This window comes from Pan troglodytes, chromosome 1, assembly GCF_028858775.2.
Source record: "Pan troglodytes isolate AG18354 chromosome 1, NHGRI_mPanTro3-v2.0_pri, whole genome shotgun sequence".
NCBI classification, from domain to species: domain Eukaryota; kingdom Metazoa; phylum Chordata; class Mammalia; order Primates; family Hominidae; genus Pan; species Pan troglodytes.
The window spans coordinates 131,884,850-131,903,818 of record NC_072398.2 but is presented as its reverse complement, the minus strand read 5'-3'; the positions used below and the strand labels follow the sequence as shown (position 1 = coordinate 131,903,818).

The window sequence follows — 18,969 nt, the reverse complement described above, 5'->3', positions numbered from 1 at the left end:
CACATAACACAATCCTACTTACTTTAATTAACTTAATCACAGCATTAAAATGTTAGAAAATAAAATAGAAGTTATTAATGTCCCACATTAAGTGCTCAACTTCAATATCTCTTTTACATACACCAAGCCTTTTCAAAAATGAAACTTAAATAACTAAGGCCTTCAGCAGCATTGGAAACTTAACTTTGAAGAAGGGCTCATAATGGGCATCTAAGTGTGCATCTAAGTGTGTATAAAGATGTGTATGTAGGAGACAAGCTTAGAGGGAAGAGAAGCTTGTGATATGCTAGAGCCTTCTAATCTCTGAAATTAGATGAGAAATTCCTTTTCTGGATAATTAATAGGTCAAATAAAATGTATCAGGCACATGGAAAATACTAAAAAGTATTTGTTAAGTATTGAATGTAATAGAAAATACGAACTTTCATAATGTTTAAGTAAAATGGTTTAATAATAAAATTGATACTTTATTTTAATAAACATCGTGAAAACATAATTAATTTAGAAACACTGATGGTCTTTAATTCAGTCATTCCTGTGTATATAATGTTAAGATTATATGTCAATTTAAATCTCAAAATCAGAAATTTGCTTCTCTTATGCTATAACTCAAATACAAGGGGACTTCTAAAAGTTCATGGAAAAAATGGAATTAAAAGATAAACACAAAAAATATAAACTTTATTTCTCAACATAAGCTCTATCAAGTTCAAGATAGTTTAGTAAGCAATGATAAAAACCATTAGTCCATTCCTAAAGAACTGATGCTAATGGGAATTTAACCATATCATTGCAATCTTTTTTACATTATCAGCTAAAGAAAAATGGGTGCCTTTGAAAGATTTCTTAAGAATAGAAAACAAGAAGAAGTTAGAACAAGCCAAATTAGGACTGTGAAATGGATGCCTAATGATTTCTCACTGACACTCTCACAAAATTGCCCATGTTTGGTGAGAGGGATGAGCATTGTTATGATGGAGAAGGATTCTCTAGCAAAGCTTTCTTGGGCTTTTTTCTGCTAAAGCTTTGGCTAACTTTCTCAAAACACTCTCATAATAAGCAGATATTACTGTTCTTTGGCCCTCCAGAAAGTGAACAAGCAAAATGCCTTGAGCATCCCAAAACGATGTTGTCATGAACTTTGCTCTTAACCAGTCCACTTTTGCTTTGCCAGGACCACTTTCCCATCTTGGTAGCCATTGTTTTGATTGTGCTTTGTTTTCAGGATCATACTGATAAAACCATGTTTCATCACTTGTTACAGTTCTTTGAGGAAATGCTTCAGGACTTTGATCCTACTTGTTTATTTTTGTCCATTGAAAGCTCTACTCTTGTCTGCAGCCAATCTGGCCACAGTTGCTTTGGCACCAATTGAATGGAAAGTTTGCTAAACTTTAATGTTTCAGTCAGAATTGTGTAAGCTGAACCAAGTGAGAGGTCTATGTTGTTGGCTATTGTTTGTGTTGTTAATAGTCAGTCCTCTTCAATTAGGGTATGGACAAGACAAATGTTTTCCTTGCAAATTGATGTGGATGGTCTGATGTTGTGGGCTTTATCTTCAACATCATCTTTTCCCTTCTTAAAATGAATTATCCATTTGTAAACTGCTGATTTCTTGCATTTATAAACTTTCTGCAAATTATCAATGATTTTGCCATTCTTCTACTAAAGCTTCATCATAAATTCAATGCATGTTCTTGCTTCAATTTTAGCAGAACTCATGTTGCTCTGACAGGGGTTCTTTTCAAACTGATATCTTATCCTTCTCGGTGCTTCAAACTAGATCTTTTTCAGATATGTTATGAGTGAGTATGAGCTTATTTTGGAGCAAAAAATTGAAATCCATTCACAGTTTTTTCATAATATACATGTTCCATGACTTTTGAAGATCGCTCATGTAGAAGTTTTAGTTATGTCACATTTGCCTGACATTATTACAAGGTGAATATCTGTGTGCTTTCTATGTGTGAATAAAGCAATCCCACTAATAGTGAAAACACTAATCTAAGTATATTAAGATCTTACCTTTTTAGAGGATATGAAGAATATATACAATATCACGCACTATAGACATTGTAGGGTAGCATTAACTATCTATAAAGAGAAATATTCTCTTTTTTATTTTGTTATTTCTCAATGTCTTTGGAAACCCATTGATCCATTGTATAAGCTTCTAGGAAGAGGTAGAATACAGTAATTCTGTACAATAATCACAAACATGAATTGGGAAGCCAGATTTCTTGAGTTTGTAATCCAGCTAACAAGCTGTATAACCTTATACAAATCATGGAATCTTACTGTATAACCTCATACAAATCATGTAATCTCATGTAATCTCAGTTTCCTCATCTGTAAGATGGCAGTAATAATAGTATCTTCATCAAAAAGGTGTTGTGAAGATTGCATGAATTCAAACATATAAAGTACTTTAAATGGTACCTGTCAAACATTAGTAGCATTAAATTACTATTATTACCCAAATTTTTAAATGTCAGCTGTATGTTGTAAGGGAAGAGAAATTACAGCTGGAAGAAAGGATTTAAAAGCAATTACTTTTAATAATTGAAATACAGATTCTCAGCCTCAGGTCTTAGTCTCTAACGGTTTAAAGAATAAAATGCTTTCCAAGACAATGCACATACTTCAGTGTCTAATTATGTAAGAAGAACAAATTTTCACTACCTGAGGTTAAGTCTGGTGAGTGCAAAACCAACTACCCCAAGCCTAGTGCTAGATCAATATTCAGGTAATAAAACAACCATTTATCATTATTTTTGACTTTACTGTTACATCAGTGTGATTGTATTGGTCCTTTTAGAGCTGTAAAGATGTAGTTTCATATTCAGGTATAAAAACATAGAACAGATTTTTTCCCATTCAACCTAATACATCTATTAGGTGAGGTAGCTCTTCTCTATTAATTGTCATTGCTATGGAGGGTCCAATTTAAGTTTCTTGATTTTTTAATGCTAATGAAATCATTAGAGTTCTAGAAATTCAAAATAGAAAGCATTTTCTTGTGGTAGAATAAATGAAGATCTTTTTAAATGGTGGATATTTTCTTAACAATACTGCAAGAATGTCTCAACATTTGGCATCTCTCTTCAAATTGTCCATGTATGTATTAGTTTACTGTATATTGGGGACACCTAGTATGTCAGGGATAAGGAGATGGATAAGACTATTTCTCTGCTCTCAAGGATCTTGTCGCTGAGTAAGAGAGAATGTAAAGGAACAACTGCCATCCCATATGACAATTGCTATGATCTAGACATTCATCAGGATATCTCTGTATGGTCAGAGAAAGTGATCCGAAGGAAGCACTAAAAGCAGGAAAACATGTGGAACCTTAAGTTTGCCTAATTTCTGATACTTTATATTAGAAATCATTCACTAGGGAAGACAAAAGTGAAAATAAAAGCAGACCATATCCAAAATATAATTAAATGCTCTTAAGATATTCCCAAAACCAAAATAATACAAATAACTTCAAAGAAACTGCACAAGGAATAACGTTCAGGACCTGAGGGCACCACATCAGTGAGAGTGTGATTTGAAAGTGCCTGCCACCACTTTCCTGTTGTTGCCGTTGAAACCCCTTGACACATGGCCATCTCTCGCCTTGTGTCCTTTAAACTGGCAATCTCATTGAAGCCTGGGGCTGTCCTTTCCTGAAAAGCACCAGACTAGTGCCAGATGGTGACATGTGGCAGAATGACAGCAGGATACACGGCGGTGCATGCTTCCAGGAATTTAGCAGACCAGGTTTCAATTACTGGCCTTTGAAGCCAGGCATGCTATTTTACTTATCTGGGGCATGCTCCTTATCTTAAATTTATCTTAGGGATCCCAAGGAGGTTAAGAATTAAAGTAGATAATTAGGATGAAACGTCTAAATAAAAACTCAGTAAATGTCCTTTGCTTTTTAGGTCTGAGTACATACCTAATAAATTCTACTGAAACTGAGAGGAGCTCTAGAAAAGACAGATCTCAGATTGGAACAAACAAAGCAATTTTCATGTTTGGGTGATAAAGAATAAGTGAGTAGAGAATGTGTTTAAGAGTAATAAGAATTAAGAGAAACAGAGTGGCGTTTTTCAAACTGCACCTTTCCCCTAGGACCCCCTCTCCCCACATGGGCACCCCACATGCAGTTATCTTAGCGGTGTGGAGGAGGAAAGCCAGTTGAGTTCCATGAGCAAAGAATTTTGAGCATGTTTCCCAACTTAGACACCTGGGTAGGAGTCTGGGTGTTCCCAATTTGGGGGCTTTGTGGCTGTTGCACAATTTATATAACCTATTTCTGCCTCAGTTTTCTCATTTGTAATCTGGGGATACTAATAGATACTTTATACAGTGTAGATTGAATATAGCGATCTTTTAAACTTAACTAGTATCTGGCACCTAAGTCCTCAACACATGGTGTGTACTTTTCAGAAATTGCCTATGTTTTTTGTTCCTTTAATCATAATTTCTTGATTTCTTCCAATTAAATTCAGTGAACATTTACTGGACACCTAAAACATTAAAAGCACTGGGTGAATTGCAAAGGTTTCACTCTTGAGTACTTGATCTTAGGGCAAGGGTTGGTAATATATAAATAACTATAATCAAAGGCAGACTAACAGATCCTTCGATAAAGTTATATATGAAGTCTGTGAGACGGAGTCTTCAATTCTGAGTGGAGAGCCTGGAGAAGGTTTCAGGGAGAAAAAAATTACATGATCTCAACCTGAAAGAATAAGTACAATTTTTATGAGAAATAAATGTGGAACCATAATGTGAAGCAGAGACTAGAACATGTCTTTTTGAAATATAAATATAATGGGAACATGGGCTGTCTTTCTGGTTTAGGAGAGTGGAGAGTAGGTGGAAAGCAAAATCAACCAAGACAGGCAGATCAAGGCCATATTTTAAAAAGTCATAAATATCATTCTAAAAAATTTGCAGTTTATTTTGTTATTAATGGGGCACCATTAAATGCATGATGAGGTGTGAATTCTAGGAAAATTAGTTTGGAAACATTGCGGAGGATGAAACAAATTATGAAGAGAATAGAGATTTTTTTAAAGGCCCTAATGCTTTATATAAGGCAGTGACAGTGTGAAAGAAATGAGAGAAATGATTCTTAATTCATGACAGTATATGAAGCATTTCAGTATTAGATGGCAATGTAAAAAAACCCCTCATTTCACTGATAACAAATGAAGCCCAGAAAGGTTAAGTGACTTTCCCAAATCCCAAAAGCTGGCAGAATAAATGAGGGGAGAAACTGGATTCTCCTGCTTCTGAGGCCAGCACTGGTTTCCCTCAATCACACTGCCCTGTTTCAATTTGTATCTATTCATGTCATACAAGCCACATCCGTTTTATGTATAAAAACTAGTTTAGATTTCTAGACCTTAAGTAATGTTGCAGACTCATTCTGACCAATTATTTCCCTTAATGACACTTCAAGTGTTAGTCTGTGTTTATAATCTATATTTTTGAAGTTCTTTGCAGCCAATCTGAATATGCTATACTTAGAGTGAGGATAGTTTTATATACCATAAAGCCTAATATTATGTTATTATTATTATCAATATTTGAAGAAAATATTAATCTGTATTAGCTACAAGGCAAAAAATACTACAGAATACCACTAAAGATCATACTGTAGGAAGTAGAAAATTCCCTCACCACGTGTGTGTTGACCTGCGACAATCTTCTTCATGGCTACAGGCTTTAATACAATTGCTTTGATCTGCTAGTATTTTTCCCAGTTTTAATTGAATTTCAATGTATTCTGTTATTGTTTCAAATTTCACATTATATATGATTTTGGGATATTTATCAAGTTGGTTCCAAGCCTCTCATTTTAAATGTGTTATTAATATTAAAATCTTGCTTAATCTCTTAGAATAGCTCTTGCATATGTTTGGCATGAATATACACAACTATTTTCTTTGACTTCTTGTGACATTACTTATATCAAAACTAAAATAATTTAACCTTGAAATCTCTTATGATAGTGTTGTTCCCCAAAAGTGAGGATTTTGCTGCTTAAATCATCTTGTACCAATAATTTTCAGCTTTATGCCTCCAGCCTTGGACTCTCCTGTTAGCTCCAAATTGACCTCTTACTTTAGTAACTAAGAGACGTAACAGTTTTAATATTTTCAAAACAGAATCTTCTATTCTTTCCATCCAAACTTCTCCCTATCCCAAGGAATGACACTACTGGCCTAATTCCTCAAACCCCATCTTTGAAATCAACCTTTATTGTTTTATCTTCTTCATTGATCAAGCCATAAACAAGGTTTGTCATATCTATCTCCAAAACCATATCAACAATCTGCTGATTTCTTTGTATCTCCAGTACTAAACTCTAGTACATGCTGTCTCATCTCTCCTGGATTTCCGCCATTGCCATGCATCCACTAGAATGTAAGCTCTGTGAATGCATGGAGTTTTCTCTGTTTGGTTTACTGCTACATTCCTTACACTTAGAGAAGTACCCGATGCCTACTAGGTATTTAATAAATATTTGTTGAGTTTTGAACAGCCTTCTAAATTTTTACCCTATTCCTACTTTTGACCCACCATGATCATCCTCAATCTAACAGCCAGTGATCTTTGTAAAATACATTTCAAATCATACTACACCTCTGCTTGAACTCTCCAGAATGTTTCTGATCCTACTTTAAATAAAATTCTAACTTCCTCCTTGGACGTCAGGTCTCTGCAACGTCTGGTCCCAAATCTACCTCTCTGACTTCATTTTGTATCACTTCCTCCTTTTGATTATGGTCTTTACCTGGTTTTCATATGGCTAGTTCTTTCTTGCCCATTCAAGTCTCTGCTTAAATGGCACCTACTCAAATAGGTCTTCCTAGATCTAAAATAGGAATTCAGGCACTTAATTACACAGCCCTCTTCTTTATAGTATGTGTTCTTTCTGATATATATATATCTTTCTGATATATATTTAATATATATTATATATTATATATGTGAAATATATATTTAATATATAATATACATATATAATATATAATATATATTATATATATGAAATATATATTGTTTACCTGGCTTCCTCAACTAGAATGAAATATTCATGGGAACAGATATTTTGTTTTATCATAACTGTATTCCCAGGACTTAGAACGAGGCTTGGGACTAGCAGGCTATCAAAGATATTTGTTGAATGAATAAATGGATGAGGCACCAATACCATACATATAAATTGGCCCTTTGTGACTATGGTTTCCACCAGTTCAAAAGGATGTTATAGGACTCTGAATTCACAATGGCTATGAGAGAGGCAAAGAATGGAACTGATCTGTATTGCCCTAGGCTCAGAGCAAAGTGAACTCTCCCCAGTGAAAAGTAGTTTGTCTTTATTATAATCAGGCTAAAAACAAGTAAGCTATCTGATCTAGATAAAATATCATGATAGATTTGATAAAATGTTTCACTAAAATGGATATATAATCTAGATTTGTCTTTTTAAAGTTGGCATCAGAAAAATCAATATTATCTAGCAAATGTGGTATTTTAAAACACCTTTCTTTTGTTTGCCCTGTTCTCTAAAACAGTTATAATTTTTCTTCTTAAAAATTGCTCTATTATTTTCACTCACAGGTTCCTCAGCAGATGGTAATTATAAGAATCAGTCTTTTCCTTTTGAAAATAAACCGCTTTCCTAATCCTCAGGTAATTTCCCTCCTCTCTATTGCTGCATAAAAATAGCTCGGTTCGGCTGGGCACGGTGGCTCACGTCTGTAATCCCAGCACTTCGAGAGGCCAAGGCGGGCGGATCACCGAGGTCAGGAGATCAAGACCATCCTGGCTAACACGGTGAAACCGCATCTCTACTAAAAATACAAAAAATTAGCCGGGTGTGGTGGCACGCTTCTGTAGTCCCAGCTACTCAGGAGACTGAGGCAGGAGAATCGCTTGAACTCGGGAGGTGGAGGTTGTAGGGGGCCGAAATGGCACCCCTGCACTCCAGCTTGGGCGACAGAGCGAGACTCTCAGAAAACAAAAAAACAAAACAAAAAAAGCTTGGTTCACACTTTTTTGGGGGCTGTATCATGACTAGAGAATAAAATTTGTAGTTCTTGGCTATGTAGACTTTTAAAAAATCTCTTTAAATCTCATTTTCAAAATCTCATTTTAAATGCAATCAAAACAAGTCTGTGTAATTTTATTATGTGCATATCAATTCTATATGTATGCCGAAACCGGCACATACCGTCTGTTAAATTCCTTACACTCAAAAAAAATCTGTTGTTGAGCATTTCAAAAGATAAAAAGGTAACTCTGAAGACAATTATGTTAGAAATAAACATTGTCATTTAATTCATTACATTGGGTAGTAAACTACAGTATGGGAACACCATGTATAAAATTATTTATTTCCAAAATATAATGAATATAATGAAGATTTTATACAAATAACTATTACAAACAAAATGATGTAAGGAACAGAGTAAATATGCTTTTTAAAAAATAAGATAAATAAACATCAAAAAGAAAAAAAGGTTCTTTTTAGTAGAGATGGGGTTTCACCATGATGGTCTGGCTGGTCTCAAACTCCTGACCTTGTGATCCGCCTCTCTCCCAAAGTGCTGGGATTACAGGTGTGAGCCACTGCGCCCAGAGAAAAAAAGATTCTTATTAGGAAAACAAATGAAGGTTTTAAAACATGCTTCTATAGAAATATAGAAGATATTAATATATATATGGAAAATTATATAATTAGAAAAATGATATAATTGGAAAAATTGTCAGTTTCAGGAAGGCTACTGGCTGAAAAGACTAATGCATAATATTAATGACAAATTACTTTAATTCATATGTTAATGTGGCATATATGTATATATAGAGATACATGCATATATATTTGGAAGTCACTATAACGTGTATCAGTGGCAACATAGAAATCAGTACGATTAGGCCCCTGCCTTAAGGAGATTTTAGTTTGGGAAGCAAAGCAAAAGACTAAACCTAGTTTATAGCAGATAAAAAAGAGCAGTGGGTAAATATTTCCTAAAAAGAAGTACTAGGGGATTAAAACTGAAGAAATTAATCTCAAAAGGTATTATCAAGTAACGCTTCATGAGAAAGGTGATGTTTAGTGAACATATTATTGTTACTGGTTATAACAATAACAACAATACTTAATAATATTTATAAACTATTTATTCCAGATATCGTTGACTTTGGAACTAGAATTCATGGATTCAAAATCCACCTCTGTCACTTATGATATGTAACTGCTTATCCACCTGCAAAATGAGGATACTGATAGCAACTATCTTATGTCACAATAGAAAGTTTTAGGTTAAATGAGTTTAAAATATGTCAAATTAATTAAAATTTCTAGAACATAATATTGGCACGTAGTAAGCACTTTATGAAGTATTTGTTAAATTAATACTTAAATATATTTATATGGATTTAAGTGGAAATTTCAATAATGTGCATGCACCATGGAGAGCTGATTTATTGGTCAAGACTGAAAGCTACTATTCGTGCACTATAGGAGAGGGAAGTAGTGAGGCAAAATGATCAGATATTTGAAGTGATCGAATAATAGCCAATAAGAAAAACTAAATGTTTTTGATATACTTTTTGTTCTCTGCAAAGCATGCATCTGAAAAACAGAAAGATTATGCAAGTTTACTCACTATGTATTTCTTTTTTTTCCAGTAAACCTAATTATTTCCTAACTACAAAAAAAAAAAAAGACCTCTTGGGGATAGAAGACATAATGCTGTCTTCTAAAAATAAAAATTAAAAAACTGTTTTTTCAAACCAAACAATCAGAAATCATGGGTAGCTAATATTGTCTTTATCAAAAACATTTCCTGTTTGCTTAAATAAATATTATATCCTCCAAAGGAACAAAGCCTTAAACTAAGCAGTTCTTTGAGTGTTATGTAAGTCCACATTTTTGAGTTCTGGAAGGTCTGGCACTAGGTTAAGCATGTGTGATATTTTCTCTTTAGCTGAGAGCAGGTCTCTCACTAAGCTATTGCTCCTTGATGACCAAGTCTATCTCTTATTCACTATATTATATCTACCTACATTAGTGCCTAGCACATTCACACATGAATGAATAAACAATTAAACACAAAAATGGTACACAAAGCCTAGAAAGTACACTGTGCCTAGTTTAGGGAGACCAAATAGATGAGACCCAGTGAAGTCAGGATTTTCAGATAAACAATGAATAACTTTTAGTGTAAGTATCTCTCAAATATTGCATGGGGTATACTTACACTAAAAATTATTCATTGCTATCTGAAAATCTGATTTCACTGGGTGACTTGTATTTTTATTAGCTAACTCTGTTAACTCTAGTCTAGTTATTGTAATTAAATTAAGGTTTACACATTTATTCAATTATCTAGTTATCAACAAGTATTGATTGCTTCCTTAAATTATTAAATGATGTATTCCCTGCCTACCAAGTGCCAGGACTTATAAATAACACTGGCAGACTCTCACTTCATAGAGCACTTATTTCAGTGGGAGACTGGGAGAGATGAAAAATAAATAAGTGAAGTATTAAATTGGCAAGGTAATTTCAGTTAATGATAAGTGTCATGAAAAAAATCAAGCAAGATGATAAAGTAGAGAGTGAAGGATGGATCAAGATCTACCTTGGGTAAAGCATGCAGAAAGGCATCATTAAATGATGTAAAGAAGCAGTAGTATAAAGAGCCAGAAAAAGAGCACAAAAGGAAGAAGAAACAGCAAGCACAAAGGACCCTGGGCAGAAATGAATTTGAATATTACAGGAAAAGAATGAAAACCAATTAGATTGCAGTGAGCAGAGGGCTGAGAAGTGGTGAAAACGTAGTACAAGAAGAATCAAGAGCCAAAGCATGAAGCAACTTGCATTGCATGGGATGGCATTTGGATTTTATTCAAGTTGAGTGGGAACCACTAGACTGATGCGATCTGAAATACTTTGTTGTTGTTGTTTGTTTGTTTTCTTTATTTCTTCTAAAATAAAAGGGATACATGTGCAGAATGTGCAGGTTTGTTACATAAGCATATGTGTGCCATAGTGGTTTGCTGCACCTATTGACCTGTCTTCTAAGTTCCCTCCCCTCAACCCTCAACCCCCAACATGCCCTGGTGTGTGTTGTTCCCCTGTCTGTGTCCATGTGTTCTCAATGTTAAACTCCCAGTTATGAATGAGAATATGTGTGTTTGGTTTTCTGTTCTAGTGTTAGTTTGCTGAGAATGATGGCTTCCAGCTTCATCCATGTGCCTGTAAAGGACATGATCTCATTCCTCTTTATGGGTGCATAGTATTCCATGGTGTATATATACCACATTTTCTCTATCCAGTCTATCATTGATAGGCATTTGTGTTGGTTCCATGTCTTCACTATTGTAAACAGTGCTGCAATAAACATGCATGCACATGTGTCTTTATACTAGAATGATTTCTATTCCTTTGGGTATATACCTAGTAATGGGATTGCTGGGTCAAATGGTATTTCTGGTTCTAGATCCTTGAGGAATCGCCATACTGTCTTCCACAATGGTTAAACTAATTTACATTCCCACCAACAGTGTAAAAGCGTTTCTATCTCTCCACAGCCTCACTAGCATCTATTGTTTCCTGACTTTTTAATAATTGCCATTCTGACTGGCATGAGGTGGTACCTCATTGTGGTTTTGATTTGCATTTTTCTGATTATCTGTGATGTTGACCTGTCTGATCTGAAATATTTCTACAAGACCCTTTGGAATGCTGTGTGGAAAATGAATGGGTATGGTGGGAGGGTAGGAGTGGAGGTGTAGCACCAATTAGAAGGTTGGGGTCAACATAGACGCGTAACAGGCTGTGACTAAGGTGGGTGAATTGGAATCCATGTTGAAGGTAGAAGTAATAGAACTTATGAATGATTTTTAACTCTGGAATCGGAGAAGAGTAGCGAGAGAAGGAGAGAAAGCCACTTGTTTTCTATGTATGCCCTGTATATCAGGTAGAATAAATTGATCTTCTTTGTCCTTCATTCTTAGTTGCCTATATTGGCATCATCGGTGGTTAGCCTCTATTTCCTCGAACTCACAGATGTCTTCAAACCTGTACACTCTGGATTTAGCTGCTATGACCGGAGTCTTAGCATGCCGTACATTGAACCAACCCAGGAGGCAATTCCATTCCTCATGTTGCTTAGCTTGGCTTTTGCTGGACCTGCAATTACGGTAAGAATTACCCCCAAAATTGTGTTTATCAGTCCTGGAAAACTAAAAATCACCACATTTGTATAATAAATGGGTTCAAAGCAAACAAAACGTGAACTCTAAATCCTAAATCAAAGTCATGTCTTTGAGATATATTGACAGTATCATGTGGAAGTTAATAGCTTAACATTATTGGCATTAAAATTTAAACATTTTATGATTGGAGAAATGATTGATTCCTAGTGTTTATTTTTATTAATCATTATGAAAAGTTTTGTAACTTTATAATTCACTTTGAATGGCTAATAGGACATTTCTGATATACTTCCTAATTAACTTACTTTACATGTGTTTATTTAGTATCTGAAGCCTGAAAAAATGGGGGAGAAATTACATAGCCAAAAGTGCATTTGCTATCACTCACAGTTTTATTTTTTACTAGATTATCAGTGTTTATTGATTATGGATACTGAGCATAAATAATTATAAAGATATAAAAACTCATTCCAGCCATGCATGCATGCACACATACACATACATACAGACATACTCAAATAATAAACTGTTTTATATTCAGAAAAGGCATTTTCATTTTAAAATATGTTCATGAATTCAAAATAGCTAGAAGAGAATAATTTAAATGTTCCTAGCATAAAGAAAAGATAAATATATAAGATGACGAATATCCTAATTACTTTGATATGATCTTTACATGTTATATGAATGTATCAAATTATCAGCTATACCCTGAAAAGATGTACATCTATCATGTATCAATAAAAAATCTAAAATAAATAACTAAATAAATAAAATATGTACATAAAGAAATGCTCTAATGTACTGGAACTGAATTCAAAACATAGTTGTTTTTAATGTGTTAATATACATTGTGAGTAACACACTTTTAGATAAATCTATTAATAAATAAGACTGGCCAACCCTTTTCACCACCTCTTTTGCCCCAAAAATACTACCTAAGAGGACAAGAAACACTTTTCAAGGGAAATGGTATTTATTTCTACAGTGAAAAACTCTTGTTTTGCTTTTAGCATGTTCATGAACGTCAAAGGAAATGGCTATTAAATTAAAAGCTTTATTTGAAAGCTCCATATTCTAATGAATTCGCCTATTCAGGTTCAGTACAGCAGAGTTTAAGAAGAGTCTCTGCATAGATGTTCTAAACTCTATATTTTTATGTAGCTATGGATTTTTTAATTCCCCAATATTAAATAATTATAATATGCTGTTTACAATTTAAATACATAGTGTATAAAATATTCTCAGAAGATAAAATTGAAACTTAATTTTCATAGAACTTTATCATATTTGAAAGGTCTCTAAACACTTTAAAAATTAATGAGTTATTCTATATTGACTGTCAGATTACTAGAACTATTAATAATGTACTTGGAAGAAGCTGAGACTCTGAGACTAATAAAACATTCTTGGAGTGCGATATTGCTCAGAATAACATTATTTTCCTATTATTTACTAAAGTTTTAACAAAAAATTCATATTATACAGTCATTTTACCAGGGCAGAAAAACAGAACTAAAGACAAAAGCCACATGATTATCTCAACAGATGCGGAAAAGGTTTTCAATAAAATTTGACATACCTTCATGTTTAAAAACTCTCAATAAACTAGGTATTGAGGGAACATACCTCAAAATAATAACAGCCATGTATGACAAACCCAAACATCATACTGAATGGGCAAAAGCTTGAAGCATTCCCCATTGAAAAACAGCACAAGACAAGGATGAACTCTCTCACCACTCCTATTCAACCTAGTATTAAATTCTGGCCAGAGCAATCAGACAAGAAAAAGAAATAAAGTGCATTCAAATAGGAAGAGAAGTAAGACTATTGCTGACTAGTCACCAGATGGCATGATCCAATGTCTAGAAAACCCCATTGTCTCAGTCCAAAAGCTTCTTAAGCTGATAAGCAGCTTCAGCAAAGGCTCAGGATACAAAACTATTGTGCAAAAATCACTAGCAATCCTATACCCCAACAACAGTTAAGCTGACAGCCAAATCAAAAAAGAACTCCCATTCACAACTGCCACAGAAAGAATGAAATATCTATGAATACAGCTAACAAGAGAAGTGAAAGAGCTCTGCAAGGAGAACTACAAACTACTGCTCAAATAAATCAGAGATGACACAAACAAATGGAAAAATATTCCATACTCATGGATAGAAAGAATCAATATCATGAAAATGGCCATGCCATCCAAAGCAATTTATATATTCAATGCTATTCCCATTGAACTACCAATGACGTTCTTCATAGAACTAGAAAAATCTATTTCAAAATTCATATGGAACCAAAAAAGACCCCAAAGAGCCAAGGTAATCCTAAGAAAAAAGAACAAAGCTGGAGGCATCACATTACCCAAGTTCAAACTATACTACAGGGCTACAGTAACCAAAACAGCATGGTACTGGTACAAGAACAGAGACATAGATCAATGGAACAGAATAGGAAACCTAGAAATAAGACTGCACACCTACAACTATCTGATCTTTGACAATCCTGACAAAAACAAGCAATAGGGAAAGGATTCCCTATTCAATAAATGATGCTGGGATAACTGGCTAGCCATATGCAGAAAATTGAAACTGGACCCCTTCCTCACACCATATACAAAAATCAACTCAAGATGAATTAAAGACTTACATGTAAAACCCAACACTATAAAAACCCTGGAAGAAAACTTAGGCAGTACCATTCAAGACATAGGCACAGGCAAAGATTTCATGATGAAGACATCAAAAGCAATTGCAACAAAAGCAAAAATTGAAAAATGGGATCTAATTAAACTAGAGAGCTTCTGAACATCAAAATAAACTTTCAACAGAGTAAAAAGACAACCTACAGAATGGGAGAAAATTTTTGCAAATTATGCATCTAAAAAAGGTCTAATATCTAGCATTTGTAAGAAACTTAAACAAATTTACCAAAAAAAAAACCAATTAAAAAGTGGGCAAAGGACATGAACAGACACTTCTCAAAAGAGGGCATACATGCAGCCAACTAGCATATGATAAAAAAGCTCAACATCACTGATCATTAGAGAAATGCAAATCAAAACGAAAATGACATACTATCTCACACCAGTCAAAATGGCTATTATTAAAAAGTCAAAAAATATTAGATGGTGGTGAGGTTGTGGAGAAAAAGGAACGCTTATACACTGTTGTGGGTTCAACCATTGTGAAAGACAGAGTGGTGATTCCTCAGAGACCTAAAGTCAGAACTACCATTCAACCCACCAATCCCATTACTGGGTATATACCCAAAGGAACATAAATCATTCTATTATAAAGACACATGTACACGTATATTCATTGCAGCACTATTCACAATAGCAAAGACATGGAATCAGCCTAAATGCCAATCAATTATAGACTGGATAAAGAAAATGTGGTACATATACACCATGGAATACTATGCAGCCATAAAAAAATGAAATCATGTCGTTTGCAGGGACATGGATGGAGCTGGAGGCCATTATCTTTAGCAAACTAACACAGGAACAGAAAACCAAACACCACGTGTTCTCATTCATAACTGGGAGTTGAACATTGAGACCACATAGGCACATAGAGGGGAAAGACACATACTGGGGCCTACCTGAGGGTGGAGACTGGGAGGAGGAAGAGGATCAGAAGAAGTAACTAATGGATATGGGGTGTAATACCTGGGTACAACAAATCCCCATGACATGTGTTCACCTAGATAACAAACCTGCACATCCTGCACATGTACCCCTGAACTTGAAATAGAAGTTTAGATAGATAGATAGAGTTTATAATATATATAAATTTTATATATATAGATGCTTTAAATGTATCATACTGTCACACCAGAAAGCGCTTATCCTAAAAGTGCTCAAAATTATTATAATTGATATATTTGAATTTGAGATAAATTACTTAAAATACTACACAAATGATCATGCCTCTGTTATAAAAACTGTATTGATATGTAATCATTGAAACAATTTCCTTTGTGTATATCTAGAAGTCTTTCACCTCCAGGGTATTTTATCAAGTTGCTAGGAAAGCAAATTTAGTTGTGGCACTCCCTGCCAGCACTATTTATTTCATGTTGCTTCCTTTGCTGACACTGGTACATGTCCTGGGGACAATAACCTTGGTGTCATCACTGTGTGCCTGCTTGTGTTGACTCCTTCTCATCCTATAATAAATTCTCAATATACAAGTTTGAGATGCTTTCTGAGAGATTTGGCATTAAAACTTTCTTTCTTGAGGCCTGAGAAATAAAAGGGAAAATACACCATGGCTCCCTTCCACCAGGCTGACGTAGGAAGTCCAGTGCCAACTCCTCCCAGAAAGGTGCCACTCAATTCCTGCATCTCCACAGAACCTCCATAGCTGCTGCATGCCTCTTCATGGAAGGAAAGGCAAACTAGGGGACTATTTACACTTCAGGATCCCTGATTTCCCTATATCACTTCAGGATACTCCAAGATGACAGCAATTCTTTCCTACCGCACTGGTTTTATAGGTTTTAGGTAACCAACTGGATGGTGAGACAGATTTGACTTTGCTGACATCAAACACTTTGTCACAGCTTTCTCTCCAAACATATACTATACTTCTAGATTTCACTCTACTTTCATTTTTTTTCTTGGTTTTGAAGGCCTTCTCCCCAAACATACATTTTCTCAGCAGTGATCCTCCAGTGTCTGCAGTCATCTTGTTCTAGAACCATAATTCTATCTCGAATCTTCCTACATATACAGCTATGCTAACTCCTTTCCCTCTCTCTTCCTGAAAGTAAAAATAACAGGCTCTAATTTCTGACTTCAAGGATGCCAGTTTCTTTTCTATCTTTAGGGTGGCATAAGCCTGTTCCAAAAATGGGGTCATGAGAAGGGGTAGGGAGGTAAGCAGAACTCTCCGTTTGGGAATGAGTGTCCAAAAGGACTTGTGTGAGGAGAGCTGACACCCGCCACGTGGAGTGGGGGGAAGGCAAAGCAAAACAAAAGGCCTCGCTTCAGCCAGATTCTCCAAAAGGACCTTCATATGAATAAAAAGATCGGCTGATTTGTATGCAGGAATTTAAATATGAATCATTCAGTATTTGCTTCCCAGATTTTTTTAATGCTTTGAGAGAAGTTTAAAAATAACTTGTCTTCGTGATGTTATACATGGAAGTGGAAAAATGTATTTCATTTATGTGAAATGTATATTTTTATTTTTCTGAAATTGCCCTTAAATTGAAAAATTTATTCCTTAATATTCAATTTTCATTTACTTTAGAGTGATAAAACAAGCATTCTGTTTTAGGTTCTTTGGAGATTATTTCTCAGAGAAAACAAGAAAGACTATTTGGGTTTATCACAAATCTTCATGAAGTCTATGTGAACAGAAAAAAAAGGGCGCTTTTTCTTCCTGGAAATACAATTTTATTACACACTGTTAAAGAATTAATATATCTAATTTTATAGAAGAATTCCATCAGAATTTAATTCTAGCTCCTGGAATAGCCTTAGCTTTAAAAGGCTACACAATCAATATGCAGAATATTAGACATGTTAGGGCTTCCAAAAAACATTCATTGAAAATTGAAACATTGAAGATACTATGATGAATACTATAATAATTTTTGTTGTTTTGTTTTACAAGAAAGACTTTTTGGACTGTGAGTTCTCCCTATGATGACTGTTCCATGGCTAGGGTCCTTATAGTACTAAGAAATATATTTCCTCTCAAAATCTCCCCTGAAGTAGTCATTATAATATCTCCTCCCAAAACCTGTCCACAACAACAACAAATTGCGTCCTTTTCAGGGTTGGGTACAGCACAAAACAGAGATTGTGAAAAGATACTTGTTGTAAACTGTTTTCTGTTTACAAATGCAACAGCAACAAATAATTTTCTTATCAGAACCTAAATTCTGACACCATACCTCAGTACAACACTGTGCCATTCAAAAAAAAAAAAAAGGAGAAATAAGCTGGGCATTTGGAAACGTACTGGGAAACATCTCCCTATACCCTGAGGAGACCTATCTTTATGCCAAATTGAATTATTTTGAAAACTCGTGAATGACATTAGCTGAGGTTAAGCGACAGAAGTGAGTGTGAGGAGAAAATTAATGTCCTGTTTAATGAAAGGGATGGTTGGGTGATGTCAGAATACTGACAAGAAACCTCTATCCATATTACATGGTCTAGACAAATAAGTATTGATGCATTTTCTTTGCATATGAGTTTTGAACATATTCAAACAACTAAAATAAAACTCTTGGCCGGGCGCGATGGCTCATGCCTGTAATCCCAGCACTTTAGGAGGCAGAGGCAGGTGGATCACTTGAGGTCAGGAGTTTGAGACCAGCCTGGACAACGAGGTGAAACCCTGTCTCTACTAAAAATACAAAAATCAGCCAACCTTGGTGGTGCATGCCTGTATTCCCAGCTACTTGGGAGGCTGAGGCGGGAGAATGGCTTGAACCCAGGAGGCGGAGGTTGCAGTGAGCCAAGATCACACCATTGCACTCCAGCCTGGCCTGCAGAGCAAGACTCAGTCTCAAAAAAAAAAAAAAAAACTCCTGAAATCTCAAGGTCTCAAGCTCATTTGAGATAATGACTATTGTATTGTATGACAAAACACACTTTTCTATACAGATAAATTCTTATGTAATTCAACACTCATGGACAAGATGTGAATCATTACAAATATAATTATACAGAGAGAAAAAATTATTCACAGAATTTTTATTGAAGAAGTGAAG

At 34.8% G+C, this 18,969-nt stretch overlaps 1 protein-coding gene across 2 annotated transcripts in view; it reads left to right on the top strand.

Annotated features, from left to right (window-relative positions):
- Window positions 1–18,969, top strand: part of PLPPR4 (phospholipid phosphatase related 4) — a 45,544-nt gene that overhangs the window by 11,896 nt on the left and 14,679 nt on the right. For both annotated transcript variants that reach the window (XM_024347357.3, XM_524774.9), the window contains exon 2: window positions 12,034–12,219. In XM_024347357.3, coding sequence (XP_024203125.2) covers window positions 12,034–12,219 — 186 coding nt within the window. The remainder of the gene's footprint in view (window positions 1–12,033; window positions 12,220–18,969) is intronic.